At 46.7% G+C, this 15371-nt stretch overlaps 1 protein-coding gene across 1 annotated transcript; it reads right to left on the bottom strand.

The window, feature by feature from the left end:
* Window positions 1–1105: 1105 nt before the first annotated feature.
* PRMT5 (protein arginine methyltransferase 5) lies at window positions 1106–15288 on the bottom strand. Its single transcript, XM_049768608.1, has 17 exons — window positions 15165–15288; window positions 14380–14498; window positions 14027–14112; window positions 13367–13501; window positions 12034–12146; window positions 11864–11913; window positions 11433–11596; window positions 7933–8094; window positions 7571–7648; window positions 7416–7474; window positions 7207–7329; window positions 6944–7119; window positions 4879–4988; window positions 4570–4663; window positions 4332–4448; window positions 3756–3820; window positions 1106–1622 (listed from the first exon to the last, which is right to left on the bottom strand). Exons 1-17 carry the CDS (start codon window positions 15272–15274, stop codon window positions 1470–1472), a joined length of 1914 nt encoding a protein of 637 aa, XP_049624565.1. The 5' UTR covers window positions 15275–15288; the 3' UTR covers window positions 1106–1469.
* Window positions 15289–15371: the final 83 nt, after the last annotated feature.

Below are 15371 nucleotides of genomic sequence, written 5' to 3'. Positions count from 1 at the left end.
AGCCCCAGAGTCTTCAGCAGTCTTCTACAACTGCCCAAGATATAGCTGGTTAGAGGCTATATGCAGAGCTTTCGAGACCTGTGCTGCAACCAATCCTTGGCTGCTTACTACTTTTGTTGATGTTCCAATTTCAAGTTCCTCCATTAAAATGGAATTGCACTAAATATATGATATATTAAGACTTCAAAATCTAAGGCCGGTGCGATAGCACACAACAGTACGGCTGTCACAAAAAGGGACGGACCCTGGTTCGAATCCGAATCCCGGCATCCCATATGGTCCCCTGAGCCTGCCAGGAGCAATTTCTGATCTTACAGCCAGGAGTAACCCGAATGCCACTGGGTGTGACCCCAAAACCAAAACAAACAAACTTCAAAATCTAGTCCTGTGATTCTATTAAACGAGTTACCAGCTGGACAGTTAATACTTGTTTGTGTTTGATCCCCTGATCCTGGGCAGGATTATGGTCTCCTAAATAGAGCCAGGAGTAAGTACTGAACACCAATGGGTATAAAACCCACCCACCCACCCCCCAAAAAATAAGAAAAAACACAAATAGGTGGCTTTCTGTTAAGAGACGCCTGCATGGTTTCCAAGTTTTTTTTCCAACAGCGAACAAAGCTGGCCAGAGGAAAATAAGTTGGCTTCGCCTACTAGCCCACATTTCCCCACGATTGCAAACTTGATTTCTCCTCCGCAGATAAATCTAATCACAGATCTACATAGACAAGACTTCCCTAACCTGCCAACACCTAAGAGTTCCAGATACACCACTAAACTCCCTAAACAAAGAATGAATGTAGGGCACTGTGGGTTTTGACTATCACAGTTACATTTAAATACAGTGTGGATGGAGCCGGAGAGAGCACAGCCACGGCATTTTGCCTTCCACCCAGCCAACCCCACGTTGGTTTGAATCCCGGCACCCCATATGGTCGTCCCCGTCCCGTCCCGTCCCCCCCCCACACACACACAACAGCCTGCCAGGGGTGATTTCTGAGCACAGAGCCAAGAGTAACCCTGAGCACTACCGGGTGTGACCCAAAAACAAAACAAAAAAAGAAAAACAAATAGTGTGAGAAAGCAGAGGCAGGAGGCAACAGGGTAAGAGCAGGAAAGGCCATAATCTCACTTTATTTGTAATTCTTCCTGCATACAACCATCAAAACGAACGGAAACAGGCAGGAAAAGGGATAACATTTATTCAATCCACGTGCTTTCAGAGCTATTCCAGGGAGTGCTGAGTATCTATCGAGTAGCTTCAGATGAAGCACTAAATCCTCATGCCTAGGCCTGAACCGATGTCTTCAGATTGGTGACTTGACCCTGAAAGTAATTCTTCTCTTTTGCCCACCTTGATGTAAGGCAGGAAAACTCTCTGATTTGCAAGGGGAACCGCAGCCCACAGATGTTCTACATCTGTGTTAACTGGAGCAGAACCTAAAGATGCTGCCCAGACACTTGTAGAGCTAGAGGCCAATAGTGTATGAGCGGCCTGTGGGGTTATGAATAGCAGAGCAGACTGGTGCTGTCACAGCCCACTCATACCACACCTTCTTGGAATTGCTGCATCTCCAGAAACGTACACAGATGGTCTGACCTTCCCGAACTGTAATTGGCTGCTACAGAAGAAAGATAAGGAGGTTCAGGGTGGGGCTAATGAATTACATTCAGCAAAATAATCCTGTTTATAAGCACCCTGAAGGCTAGAGTGCGCTTAAAGGGCTGAATTACATGACTTGCATGCAGGAGGCCCAGGTTCAATTTAATCCCAGCACCTTATGGTTCCCCATTAGTGTGATCCAAAAGTGAAACCAAAACTAAAAGCACCCTTAGGCTAGATTTCATGGCGACACACTTAAAGGGAGAGAAGTGCAGGGCCAGTTGGTGAATGTTTAAGGCCCAAGAAGCAAGGTCTCTGATAGGAACATCTTTTTCAAGCAAGGGAGCAAACCTGCTCTTCTTCCTGGCCCAATATTCCCACTCTTCCCCTCAATCTCTGTTCTACTGGAGAGAACAGGGACTCAATTTCAGTGTGGACAACAGTTTAAGACCTGAAGATAATGTAGTTAACTAGGTAAAGAGAAGAGCAAAGAAAAAAAAAATGTGAATGAAAGAATTTAATAAATATTTATGTAATAAAACTTCAAGAAAAAAAAAAGAGAAGAGCAAAGAACTTTTCAGGAAATTAAAAAAGGAGATAACTTGGGACTTCTATTTTTATTTTTTGGGACAGCCACACCTAGCTGACCTCAGAACTATGCTTTATGCTTGATGTTCAGCACCAAAGTTGGGAGATTAGAGTTATCAAGAGGGCTCATAAGTCTTAGCAATATAAATGAACAGAACGGTAGGTGAAAAAGACAAGCTAAAAAGACAAGCTGTGTAAGTAATAGACTACCGTATTTGGCGTATAAGACGACCCCTTAATTTTGCAGTTAAAACATAGGTTTAGGCCTATATTCGGTGTATCAGACAGAACGTTCCTGTGCTGCAACTGTATGTACCACAGTGAGCCAATCACAACAAGCAAAGGTTCAAAGGTTATACTGTAATAGACTTCCTCTCTGACTCTGGCCAATCTGAGCAGGCTTTTGACAGTGTAGATTTGGGTCCAGAACATTGTCTAATTTGCATGCATCAAAAGCCTGCTTGGATTGGCTGAGTTAGAGAGGCGGTCAAGCAGCCTTGCAGTGATTGGTGCAGGATCGAGTTGGAAAATTCGTTTTGTGGCACTATTCTGACAATTTTCGTTTAGCGGCATATTGAAACATTTTTCGGGATATACTCGGCGTATAAGACGACCCCCAATTTTCGGTTGATTTTTTTTTGTTTCAAAAGTCGTCTTAAGCGCCGGAAAATACGGTAGATTTTTTTAGTTGGGCTATACCCAATGGTCTCAGGTACTCAGGGTTCATTCCTGGCAGTGCTCAGGGGACTATAAACAGGTGCCAGGGATTTAACCAGAGTTGGCACATGTAAGTAAAGTGGCCTTATCTCCTGTACTATCTCTCCAGCACAGTAGTTAGTATTCTTTTGTTTTGTTTTGTTTTTTTTGGGGGGCCACACCCGGAGGTCCTCAGGGGTTCAGGGGTTACTCCTGGCTCTATGCTGAGAAATCGCTCCTGGCAGAGGCGGAGGAGGACAGGAGGACATCATATGGGACAACGGGATTCGAACCACTGTCAGTCCTGGGTGGGCCGCTTTGCAAGGCAAACGCCCTACCCCTGTGCTATTCCTCTGGAATAGCTAGTATTCTAAATTCTATCCTCAGAGTAGTGATAAGGTGGTTTTGGTTTGCGTAGTTTTTGGTTTTGGAGCCCTATCCAGGAGGACTTAAGAGCTATTCTAGGAGGTAAAAGAGCTATTCTAGGAGGTGCTCTGGGGACCATACAGCCCTTGGATCAAATCCAGGACTCCTATGTGCAAAGCACAAGTTCAAGTCCATTGAGCCGTATCTCCAAACCCAGCATTGAAGGATTTTAAGCAGAAGAGAGCAAAGAACAGATTTGAGTTTTTGAAAGCTGATTCTTGCTTCAGGTTAGAAACTAGACAGAAGAATAAGCAAAGCAGATGAAGTCAAGTGGAAGGCTACTGCAGCTTTCCCAAGATCCACAATAAAGATCTATCCACATTTCCTCAAGTGCAGCAGAACATTGGGCATGGCAAGTATCACCCTAGGATAAGGGAAGGAACATAACACTAACAGCCAAAATTATTCCTTCAACCTACCAAGTCTTTAAGGTGACTCATACCTTAATGGGGAACAGGATAGGAAACCATGAGAACATCCCAGGAGAGTGAGTTTCTGGACGGATGCCTGGGTAGAAAAAGGAAAAAAAATGTTGAGGACACCCTATTTTTCCTAGGTTACGGAAAGTGTCTTTCTTTTTAATGTTTTTGGTTTGGGGGCCACATCCAATGGCGCTCAGGGGTTACTTCTGACAGGCTCAAGAAATCATATGAGATGCTAGGGATGGAACCTAGGCCAGACACATGCAAGACAAACGCCCTATCCGTTGTGCTATTTTGGACCCAGAGACTCTTTCTTGAAAACAGAAACAAGTGGGGCTGGAGAGATAGCATGGAGGTAAAGCGTTTGCCTTTCATGCAAGAGGTCATCGGTTCGAATCCCAGCGTCCCATATGGTCCCCTGTGCCTGCCAGGAGCAATTTCTGAGCATGGAGCCAGGAGTAACCCCTGAGCACTGCCGGGTGTGACCCAAAAACCACAAAAAAAAAAAAAAAAAAAAAGAAAACAGAAACAAGTAATCAAAGAACTCTGCTCTGACTCCTGGACCCCCTGAGCTCTACATGACCCCAGCCACTTACTCAGAGTGATGTCCTGATATAGCACAGTTTCAAAGTAGCCAGCAAAACCATGTAGAACTGTGTTCACCTCCACAGGAAACTCCAAAGTGCAGTAGCGGTTGTTATCTATCCCAGGATCTATTGGGGAAGGATGTGTGGGGGACAGGATCCAAAAGCACTGTGTGAACAAGAACTGAAAGAAAGCCTAGCCAAGGAAGAACAAGGGAAAATTGAGCTCACACCCCACACAGAGACCCACCTCTGTTAGGATGGCTAAAGGTGAAACAGGGCTGGGGCGCAGAGAGCTGGTGGAAATTATGCAGCCGAACCACATAAGGCATCTCAAACTGGGCCTGTCACAAGAGACGAAGAGCAAGAGCTGATGAAGGGGGCAAAACACCTTCTTTCTCAGGAAAAGGAGTTCAATCATCAGGAATAGGAAAGGTTTCTTTTCACTTCAACTGCTCTCCCACACCCCCAACTCTTCCATCTCCATCTTTTTTCTGTGGAAGACAGTTAAAACAGTAAGACAAGACTAAAAGTTCTCCAGAAGAGAGGAGCTCCTTACCTCGGGGTCACGGTCTTTTTCTCGACAGGCTCGGACCTCATTGTATAGCTTGGAGGAAGAGATGGGAGCTAGAAAGGAGGTGTATTCCCCAGGGATGCTCACTCCATCATCTACAAATCAGAACAAACAGGGCACATTAGTTCCCAAGGAATGGAGTGCTTAATAGATGTATCCTTATAAGACTGATGTAAAATTTAAATAAATTTGTACAAATCAACACATTAAGAAAAAAAAAAAGGAATGGGGGCTGGAGAGATAGCAGGGAGGTAAGGCATTTGCCTTGCATGCAGGACAGAGGTTCGAATCCCCACATCCCATATGGTCTCCCAAACCTGCCAGGAGCTATTTCTGAGCATAGAGCCAGGATTAACCCCTGAGCACTGCCAGGTGTGACCCAAAAAAAAAAAAAAAAAAGGAATGGAGTACTGTCTTTTATTAACTGAAGGCTCTAACTTCCTCATCCAGACATTCAGGCCACCTGCATCTAAGTCTTGTTATGGAAGATTGCACTTCTGTTACTTTATAGTCAACCAAGATTAAAACTAGAAGGAAAGTGGGCTGGAGTAAGGTGCTTACCTTGCAAACAGTAGACCCAGGTTCAACTGCCAACACCCCATATGGTCCTCTAAGCTCGGCTAGGAATGATTCCTGAGGTCAGAGCAGGAATAATCCCCAAGTACTACTGGGTATGGTCCCTCAAGACAGACAGAATTAACACTAGAAGGAAACTAAGATATCCTAGTGTTTATTTAGGTTTGGGGAATCACACCCAGCTGTGTTCAAGGAAGTCTTGGATCTGTGCTCAGGGATCATTCCTGGTAGGGCTCACAAACAGTATGTGGAGGACTAATGAAGTGTCAGGGGTCAAACTGGGGTTGGCACCTACGAGGCAAGTGCATTAATCCCTGCACTATCCTGCAACCTCTATTGTAGTGTTTTTTTTAACGTGTGTACAGATATGCTTATGTCCACCTTCACATGTGGGAGGCTTCTGTACTACGACTGAGCTACATCCCTAGCCCTAGCAATCCTTAACTCTTATGCAGTCACAAAGATTTTTTTGGTATTTGTTTTTGGGTGACACTTTGTGGTGCTCAGGGTTTACTCTTGCCTGAGTTTACTTTTGGTTGTGCTTTAGAGACCAAATGAGATGCTGGGGATCAAACCCTGGTTTGGCTGTTTACAGGCAAAGTCCCTACCCAGTGTACTATCACTCCATCACCTTTTTTTTTTTTTTTTTTTTTTTTGTGGTTTTTGGGTCACACCCAGCAGTGCTCAGGGGTTTTTCCTAGCTCTGTGCTCAGAAATCGCTCCTGGCAAGCACGGGGACCATATGGGACACCAGGATTCAAACCGATGACCTTCTGCATGAAAGGTAAACGCCTTACCTCCATGCTATCTCTCCGCCCCCACTCCATCACCTTTAAGATTTTTTTTTTTTTTTTTTGGTTTTTGGGCCACACCCGGTGACGCTCAGGGGTTACTCCTGGCTATGCGCTCAGAAGTCGCTCCTGGCTTGGGGGACCATATGGGACGCCGGGGGATCGAACCGCGGTCCGTCTCCTAGGCTAGCGCAGGTAAGGCAGGCACCTTACCTCCAGCGCCACCGCCCGGCCCCTTTTTTTTTTTTTTTTTTTTGGTTTTTGGGCCACACCCGTTTGACGCTCAGGGGTTACTCCTGGCTATGCGCTCAGAAATTGCCCCTGGCTTGGGGGGACCATATGGGACGCTGGGGGATCGAACCGCGGTCCTTCCTTGGCTAGCGCTTGCAAGGCAGACACCTTACCTCTAGCGCCACCTTCCCAGCCCACCTTTAAGATTTTGATGAGAGCTATATCCCAAGTCTGTGTATTGTTGGAGTGTGCAGATGCCAGGTTACGAGGCTCTGTTCTAATTCATCCCTCAGTCTACAGATGTAAACACCACAGAGAGATGATTTCATTCACCAGGGTCATTGATTCACCTTCCAATCTACTTTCCCCAAAGTCCACAAGCTCCTCCAAAGGCTCTGTCCCCCAGTTGATAATCCTTTTCCCTTACTCAATACATCCCCAACTAGAGGCACCTTTAAGGAAGTGCTGGGCTCCATCCAGGCACTCAGGTGACAGTTCGTTGTCAGCGAAGGAGCCCAGAAGCTCACTGACAATAATGTCTGCTTTCTCCGGAGCCACCCATTCTCGCATGTCTGATGACACGACAGTCACTTGGCTTCCCCATTCTTCAAACTGCCAGTTTTCAAGTCTAACGAAGAGAAAAGACTAGTGAAGACACACACTCAGGAGAACAGGCTCTGAAGGCAAACTTCCCAATGAGGAGGCTGCTACTCACGTCACCACAGCATTTGGGTTCTTCTCCACAGCGTAGAGCTTTATCCGTCGGTCAGCCTGCTTGGCTGCCCGCAGGGAAGCATTTACCAGTGGACCCCGACCTGCCCCCAGCACCATGAGCACCCTACGACAGAAGAGTGACGAATCACACTGACAAGGAATTTACAGAAGGTGGTGTGCTAAGTCTAGGGCTGCAGACACAGAACTCACTGGATATTGGTGTCTTTCTCTTCATCGGGTACTCGGTCTAACAGACACTTATAGATAGCCTGCGAAGAATTAGTGGAGAAAATACCTGGTAAAACCTCCACCTGACCCAAGTCATCCCACCCGATGGCTGAATCAATATGTGATCCACACTGTACCTGCTGGTATTGAGAGTATTTGATAGGGTCCTTTTCAAACACCTCATATGTCTGAGATTCCAGATTGTCCATCAATGGCTGATGAATGAGAGAAAAATGTCAAAAGTACTGGGCCAAGGGGAGCACACAAAAAGCCAGAACACATGCTTTGCATGCAGGAACCACACCACGTGGTGTCCTCGCCACAGAGTTGCCCCTAGCACTGAAGTTTGTGCCTTACCTCCCCAAATATAAAGTAAGCCAGTTTCTGATAAGGGAATCGTCCCATTACCTCTTGAATTCTAGTTGAGAGTTTAGGGTACAATTCTCAAGAAACATTTCCAGGGCTCCCAACTTCCTTCCTCAGTGCACTTCAGACCTACCTGGAGAGGGGACTGCAGATAGTCTTCATAGCCCTTAGCAAAGAGTTCATAGGCATTGGGAGGAGGGCGGTTTTGGCTCAAGTATTCCAAGTACTGGAGGTAGGAGCAGAACTCTTTCTCTGAGTGGTGGTTGGTGCCTGTAATGATGAACTGCACCTCCAACTGTAAAAAATCAAACCATGGGGCCGGTGAGGTGGCGCTAGAGGTAAGGTGTCTGCCTTGCAAGCGCTAGCCAAGGAAGGACCGCAGTTCGATCCCCCGGTGGCCTATATGGTCCCCCCACGCCAGGGGCGATTTCTGAGCGCTTAGCCAGGAGTAACCCCTGAGCATCAAACAGTGTGGCCCGAAAAACAAAAACATAAAAAAATCAAACCATATAGTCCTTGAACAAGGATACTAATGGTCTTTGAGAAAACATTCTAGCATAAAATCAGTCTGATCATTTAGCCTTAACATTAACAAAAGGAAGATAAGGCTTCAATAAATTGTGTATATATAGTTATTTTTTGGGGGGGTGCCACACCCAGTGTTGCTCAGGGGTTATTCCTGGTTCTGCACTCAGGAATTACTCCTGGTGATACTAGGGAACCATATGGGATACCAGGGATTGAACCTCCACTCAACTGAATCGGGTGCGTGTAAGGCAAATGCCCTACCAGATGCACTATTGCTCCAGCCTCTATTGTGTAGTTTTTTTGTTTGTTTTTGTTTTGGGGTCACACCTGGCAGCAATTAGGGGTTACTCCTGGCTCTTTGCTCAAAAATCACCCCTGGCAGCTCAGGGGATCATATGGGATGCCGGGAATCAAACCACCATACAACCTGAGTTGGCCGTGTTTAAAGCAAATGCCCTACTGCTGTACTATCTCTCTGGCCCCATGCTGTATAGTTTTTAGTGAAACTTCTTAGAAAGATGTGAGGGGGGCCCGGAGGGATAGCACATCGGCACTTGCCTTGCAAGCAGCCAATACAGGACCAAAGGTGGTTGGTTCGAATCCCGGTGTTCCATATGGTCCCCCGTGTTTGCCAGGAGCTATTTCTGAGCAGACAGCCAGGAGTAACCCCTGAGCAACGCTGGGTGTGGCCCAAAAACAAAAACAGAAAGATGTGAGGGAATAGAAAGAGAGAAGTGTGTGTTTAAGAGTAGCATTAGGGGGCCTGGAGAGATAGCACAGCGGTGTTTGCCTTGCAAGCAGCCGATCCAGGACCAAAGGTGGTTGGTTCGAATCCCGGTGTCCCATATGGTCCCCTGTGCCTGCCAGGAGCTATTTCTGAGCAGACAGTCAGGAGTAACCCCTGAGCATTGCCGGGTGTGGCCAAAAAAAAAAGAGTAGCATTAGGGGGCTGGAGTGATAGCATGGAGATAGGGCATTTGCCTTGCATGCAGAAGGACGATGGTTCGAATCCCAGCATCCCATATGGTCCCCTGAATCTGCCAGGGGCGATTTCTGAGCAAAGAGTCAGTACTAACCACTGAGCGCTGCAGGGTGTGACCACCCCCTCCCCACCAAAAAAAAGCAATAGATGTGGCTAGAGTGATAGCACAGATTGAAGTAGGGCATTTGCTTTGCATGCAACTGTCCCTAGTTGAATTCCTGCCATCCCATGTGGTCCCCCGAACATTGCCAGGAGTAATTCCTGAGCACCACTGGTACTGCCCCCCTGCAAAAAAAAAAAAAAAAAAAAGAGTAGCAAAAGACAAGAAATACAGACAAACAAGTGAGATGGATGTTCAAGGAAGAATATGGGCTTAAAGAGAAATCCAGGGGCCGGGCGGTGGCGCTAAAGGTAAGGTGCCTGCCTTGCCTGCGCTAGCCTTGGACGTACCGCGGTTCGATCCCCCGGTGTCCCATATGGTCCCCCCAAGCCAGGAGCAACTTCTGAGCACATAGCCAGGAGTAACCCCTGAGCGTTATCGGGTATGGCCCAAAAACCAAAATAAATAAATAAATAAATAAATAAATAAATAAATAAATAAATAAATAAATAAATAGAAATCCAAAGCATCAATGACTTTATAAAGCCCTTTGATAAAATATGAGAGGCATCTTGGCTCTAAAGCTGCCATAGGTCCTTTTTGTTTTTGGGCCACATCCAGTGGCATTCAAAGGTTACTCCTGGCTCTGCACTCAGAAATCACTTTTTTTTTTGGGGGGGGGGGGGGGGGTTATACCCAGCAGAGCTCAGGGCTTACTCCTAACTCTGCACTCAGAAATGGCTCCTGGCAGACTCAGGGGACCATATGGGATGCTGGGATTCGAACCACCATCCATCCTGGTTGGCTGCATATAAGACAAACACTACTGCTGTGCTATCTATCTGGCCCAGAAATCAATCCCGGCAGGTTCAGGAGACCATATGGGATGCCGGGGATCGAACCCAGGTATGTCCCAGGTCGGTTGTGTACAAGGCAAATGCCTACTGCTGTGCTATCACTCCGGCCCCAGGTCCTTAATATTTTTCCCCCCTTGGGCCACGCTCAGCATTAAGCAGGACTTGCTTACTTCTGGCTCTGCATTCACTATTAGCAGGACTTAGGAACAATATGGAGTATTAGGAGTTTGAACTTGAGTCTACTGCACTCAAGGAAAGCACCACATCCACTGTACTATCGCTTTGATCTCAATTTATTGGAGTGGGGTTGGGCAATATCCACAATGCTCAAGTATTACTCCTGGGCCCGGAGAGATAGCACAGTGGTGCTTGCCTTGCAAGCAGCCAATCCAGAACCTAAGGTGGTTGGTTCGAATCCCAGTGTCCCATACTGTCCCCCGTGCCTGCCAGGTGCTATTTCTGAGCAGACAGTCAGGAGTAACCCCTGAGCACCGCCGGGTATGACCCAAAAACCAAAAAAAAAAAAAAAAAAAAAAAAGAATTACTCCTAACTCTAATCAAGAATTATTCTTGGCTGGCTCAGGAGACCATATGGGATGCTGGGGAATGATGTAAAGCTAATGCCCTACCTGCTGTACTACTGTTCTGGCCCCAATGTCCCCCCATTCATTTGGTTTTTTGGGGGGCCGCACCCAGTGATGCTAAGGAGTTATTCCTGGCTATGTGCTCAGAAATCGCTCCTGGCTTGGGGGACCATATGGGACGCCAGGGGATCAAACCGTAGTCCATCCTAGGTTAGCGCCGGCAAGGCAGACAACTTACTGCTCCGCACCACAGCCCCCCCATTTTAATTTCTTAAATGAAATTAAAATGCAATATTCTTTTTCTTTGTTTTTCGGTTTTTGGGTCACACCGGCAGCACTCAGGGGACCATATGGGATGCCGGAATTCGAACCACCATCCTTCTGCATGCAAGGCAAAAACGCCTTACCTCCAGGCTATCTCTCCAGCCCCGCAAAATTCTTTTGAAATACCATTTGCTTTGCCTTTCCAGTCTCAAGATCCCCAATGAGTTGAAACTGCTCTCCAGAAACAGTAAGGAGTGTTGCAAGTAACTAAGGTAAACAGATTAGCTGGATCACCTTTGAAGCTCATTGATCACCCACCTTGAGGAGTCGGAAGATCAGCCGCTGGTGCATTTTGGAAAGAACCGGAAATCCCTTCTTGTTGGTCAGGAAGATGCTAGTGGGGAGAATGGCTGCCTTAATGGGCTCCCCAAGCCAACGATCAATGACATGATTAGATGGAAGATCAGCCCCAATTTCAAGAGCTACACAGGGAGGAAAGAAAGATCTGTCAAGTATTGCTAGCCAAGAAAATTTTCCTAGTCTTCTGCAAAAGATCTGCTTACTTTATTTATTTATTTATTTATTTATTTATTTATTTATTTATTTATGCTTTTGGGCCACACCTGGCAATGCTCAAGGATTATTAACTCTGTACTCTGGAATTACTCAAAGCTACATGAGCATCAAACCCCTGCCTACTATTCAGAGGAGCTCATAGGAAGAACACCTCTTCTTGTGGACTTACTTACCCACTGCAATCCTCTTGCTATAGTCACATAAGGTCCGGAAGTTGTGCCACCTGGCCAGAAACAAATATAAAAAAAAATAGTTATAGTTAAAAGGGGCCTTCCTAGAAGTCCTACTCTCTCAGTCCTCTCACCTTACACTCCGCCCTAAGACAGCACAGCAGGAGACATACCACATCCATGTCTTCTCCTCTCCACTGAACTCCTCTGAGTTTGTAGTTGGTGCGTTCTCAATTATATCATCTCTCAGATCCTCTGGTGCCACCAATGGTACCCGCATCCAGAACTGCATAAGAACAAGTACCATACTTAAAACTGTTTAAAATTGGGGCCGGAGAGATAGCATGCAGGTAAGGCGTTTGCCTTTCATGCAGAAGGTCATCGGTTCGAATCCCAGCAGCCCATATGGTCCCCCATGCCTGCGCCAGGTACATACACACACACACACACACACACACACCCTGGGTACCTGGTACATACATACACACACATACACTACCAAAAGTAAAACACACACACACACACACCGGGTACATACACATACACACACACACACACACACACAACCAAAAGTAAAACAAAGCAAAATCTTTTGAGGTAGCTCTTACTCTCTATACATGCCTTTTTGAATTTGTGATTACCTGAACATGTACATGCTTCTTGTCCATATTCTTTCGTAAATGCCTTTTTTTGGGAGCCATATCTTACATGTTCAGGGATTACTTGTGTTTTTTTGGGGGGTGTCAACCCGGCAGCACTCAAGGGTTATTCCTAGTTCTGAGCTCAAAAATCACTCCCAGCAGGCTCGGGGAACCATATGGGATGCCGGAATTTGAATCACTGTCCTTCTGCATGCAATGCAAACACCCTACCTCCATGCTATCTCTCTGGCCCCAGGGATCACTTCTTACTCTGTGCTCAGGAATTACTCTTGACCAGCTCAAGAAGCCATTAACGGATGCCAGGGATCAAATCTGGATCAGCCGTGTACAAGGGAATCTTACCTGCTGTCCTATCTTTATTGCCCCTTACCTTTTTTTGTTATTCTTTTGGGCCAGTACTCAGGGCATAATCCTGGCTTTGCATTCAGAACTGGGGGACTGGGGTAAGGGACACATGGGATTACAGGGGTCGGCTAAGATAAGGCAAATGCCCTATACACTATACTATCACTCAGGCCCCTCAAGCTTACCACTTTTGGGGGGAGACCACACCCAGTTCTGCTCAGGGATAACTCCTAGATTTGCACTCAAGAATTACTCCTATCAGTGCTCAGAGGACATATGGAATCCTGGAGATCAAAGCAGGTCAACCCAGAGCAGTGCAAGTGCCCTACCCAATGTACTATCTCTCCAGCCCCTTTCCTTAACATTTCTAGGTGGGAGTAGGCAATGAAAACATTTCACTCTTGCCAAAGAACTTTACTACATGGTTTAGAACAAGAAGATACTAGGCACAATCTAACTACCACCCTATACAGCAGGAAAAGAGGCCTTCAGCCCATACCATAGAGGAGTGGTGACCAGTATGGATGTGGTTGGTTAATACCCGAGCAAGGTTTGTATTATCTTCCTGATTTAGGGGCAGCAAGAAGGCAGGAAGACCCAAGTATGCCCCAAAATTCAGCTCCTGCAACATAGCCTGCAACACAAATAAAGAATAAAGGTCAAGATAAAACTATACAAATAGTTGCATTCTTTAAAAAAAAAAAATTGGGCTCTGTGTGTGTATGTGTTTTAGGGGCCATAACATCAGTGCTCATGCCTAAGGCAGGGCTTGACATAATATGGGATGTTAGGGATAAACCCTGGGCTGGCACTTTTTTTTGTTTGTTTGTTTTGTTTTGGGGTCACACTTGGTGGTGCTCAGGGGTTACTCCTGGCTCTGCTCTGCATTCAGGAATCGTTCCTAGCAGGCACAGGGGACCATGGTCCTGGGATTTGAACCACCATCCATCCTGAATTGGGTGCATGCAAGGCAAATGCCCTACCACTGTTCTTTCTCTCTGGCCCCCAGGGTTGGTACCTTTGTGCAAAGCAAGTATCCAACCCTCTATATACTATACTATTCTTTCAGGCCCATCCCCCCAACTCAAATTTACTATGTTTACCCAATATAGTTAGTTACAGGTCAGATAGATCCCATGGAGAGATTAAAACGTCATACCGCCTCAGAGTTCCTGCGGATCTTCTCCACTTTTGAGTCTGGTCGAATCCATGGAGAAAGCTTTCCCACAATCAGAGTATTCCAGTCTGGATTCAACAGAGCATGAAAGACAAAGACTGGATGAGGTTTTGCACTCTATCTATTCATCAATTTTCTACTTAGCAGAGAATAGAGATACAAGACCCCCATACCCCCAAATCTTTTCATATCAAATATGGGGCAGACCAAAGTAGATGGGGAAAAACAGTAAAGCAAAGAGGAATAACCAATAAATCCAAGTCAAAAATAAGGGTACTGGTAAAGCAAACATTGTTATTGCCTAACAATTGAGGAGAACATCTCATGGTCCCTACCCCTTCCTGACAGCAGTAGGTCTGATCGAGTCTGGGGGCCTGGTCGATTCTTAGCAGGTTCCTGAGTGAACTCCCTCTTGAAACGCGGGTGGAAGACGGGCATGCAGAGGAAGTCAAACCTATAATCGCAAAAGACCCAAAATCATCAAGTCCAGAGATAGGATAGCAAAGAAACAGGATGAAGTCATCTCAGATTCTGCACCACCTTTTCAGGTGTCACCGACTGCATTGCTGTGTTCAGTCCACCCGGGGGTACTTAATCTCTTCGCCTACTTTGTGTCTCGACTTTTCCCCAAAAATACAAGTCATGGCCAAGATGAGTAAGGAGAAAAAGCTGCAAATCCACGCCAGGTAGGGAATTCTTTCTACTCTGCCGTTCCTGGTGTTGTAGGATTGTGCTCCCCAGATGTGCTCCACCACTGCCTACGTCTCCCGCCTTAGGGTTCTACTCTCAGCTGCCCCTAACACTTGCAACCACTCTCACAATAGCGAGGTCTCCAGGGCCCTGGAGTTCTGAACGTCCCCCCCCCTTTTTTTTTCTTTTAGTTTTCCTGACAACTCCCTCCAACTTTCGGATTCAGAGACGACACGCCCCAGCAAGTTTTTCCTAGAATGCTCCAAGGCCTGAGGCTCCTGCCCACACCTCAAGTCTAGATTCTCCTGCCCTCGTCTTCACACACTCCTCTCCTCTCTCTCCCCTCTGCCTCTCCAGGATGACTCGTCTGCCCGTCTCTGTCCCAAAGTTTGGACCCCGCTTTTCCGCTCCCAGAGCTACGGGTCCTCACCCCTGCTTGGCCACAGCCCCCAATGTGTCAGCTATTTCGGGGACGCAATTCAAGTCCCTCCCGCTGGACACGCGGCTACCACCAGCAGCTCCGACCGCCATGGCCGCCATCTTTTCCCTCGCGCTGTCCACGCCGGGAATTCCTTGGTCCCAGCAGCCAATCACAACGCCAAAAAAGAATAAGCCCGCCCCCCGGGAGGCGGGACGA

Source organism: Suncus etruscus, chromosome 2, assembly GCF_024139225.1.
Source record: "Suncus etruscus isolate mSunEtr1 chromosome 2, mSunEtr1.pri.cur, whole genome shotgun sequence".
Classification (NCBI taxonomy): Eukaryota; Metazoa; Chordata; class Mammalia; order Eulipotyphla; family Soricidae; genus Suncus; species Suncus etruscus.
This window is presented reverse-complemented; position numbering and strand designations above follow the sequence as displayed.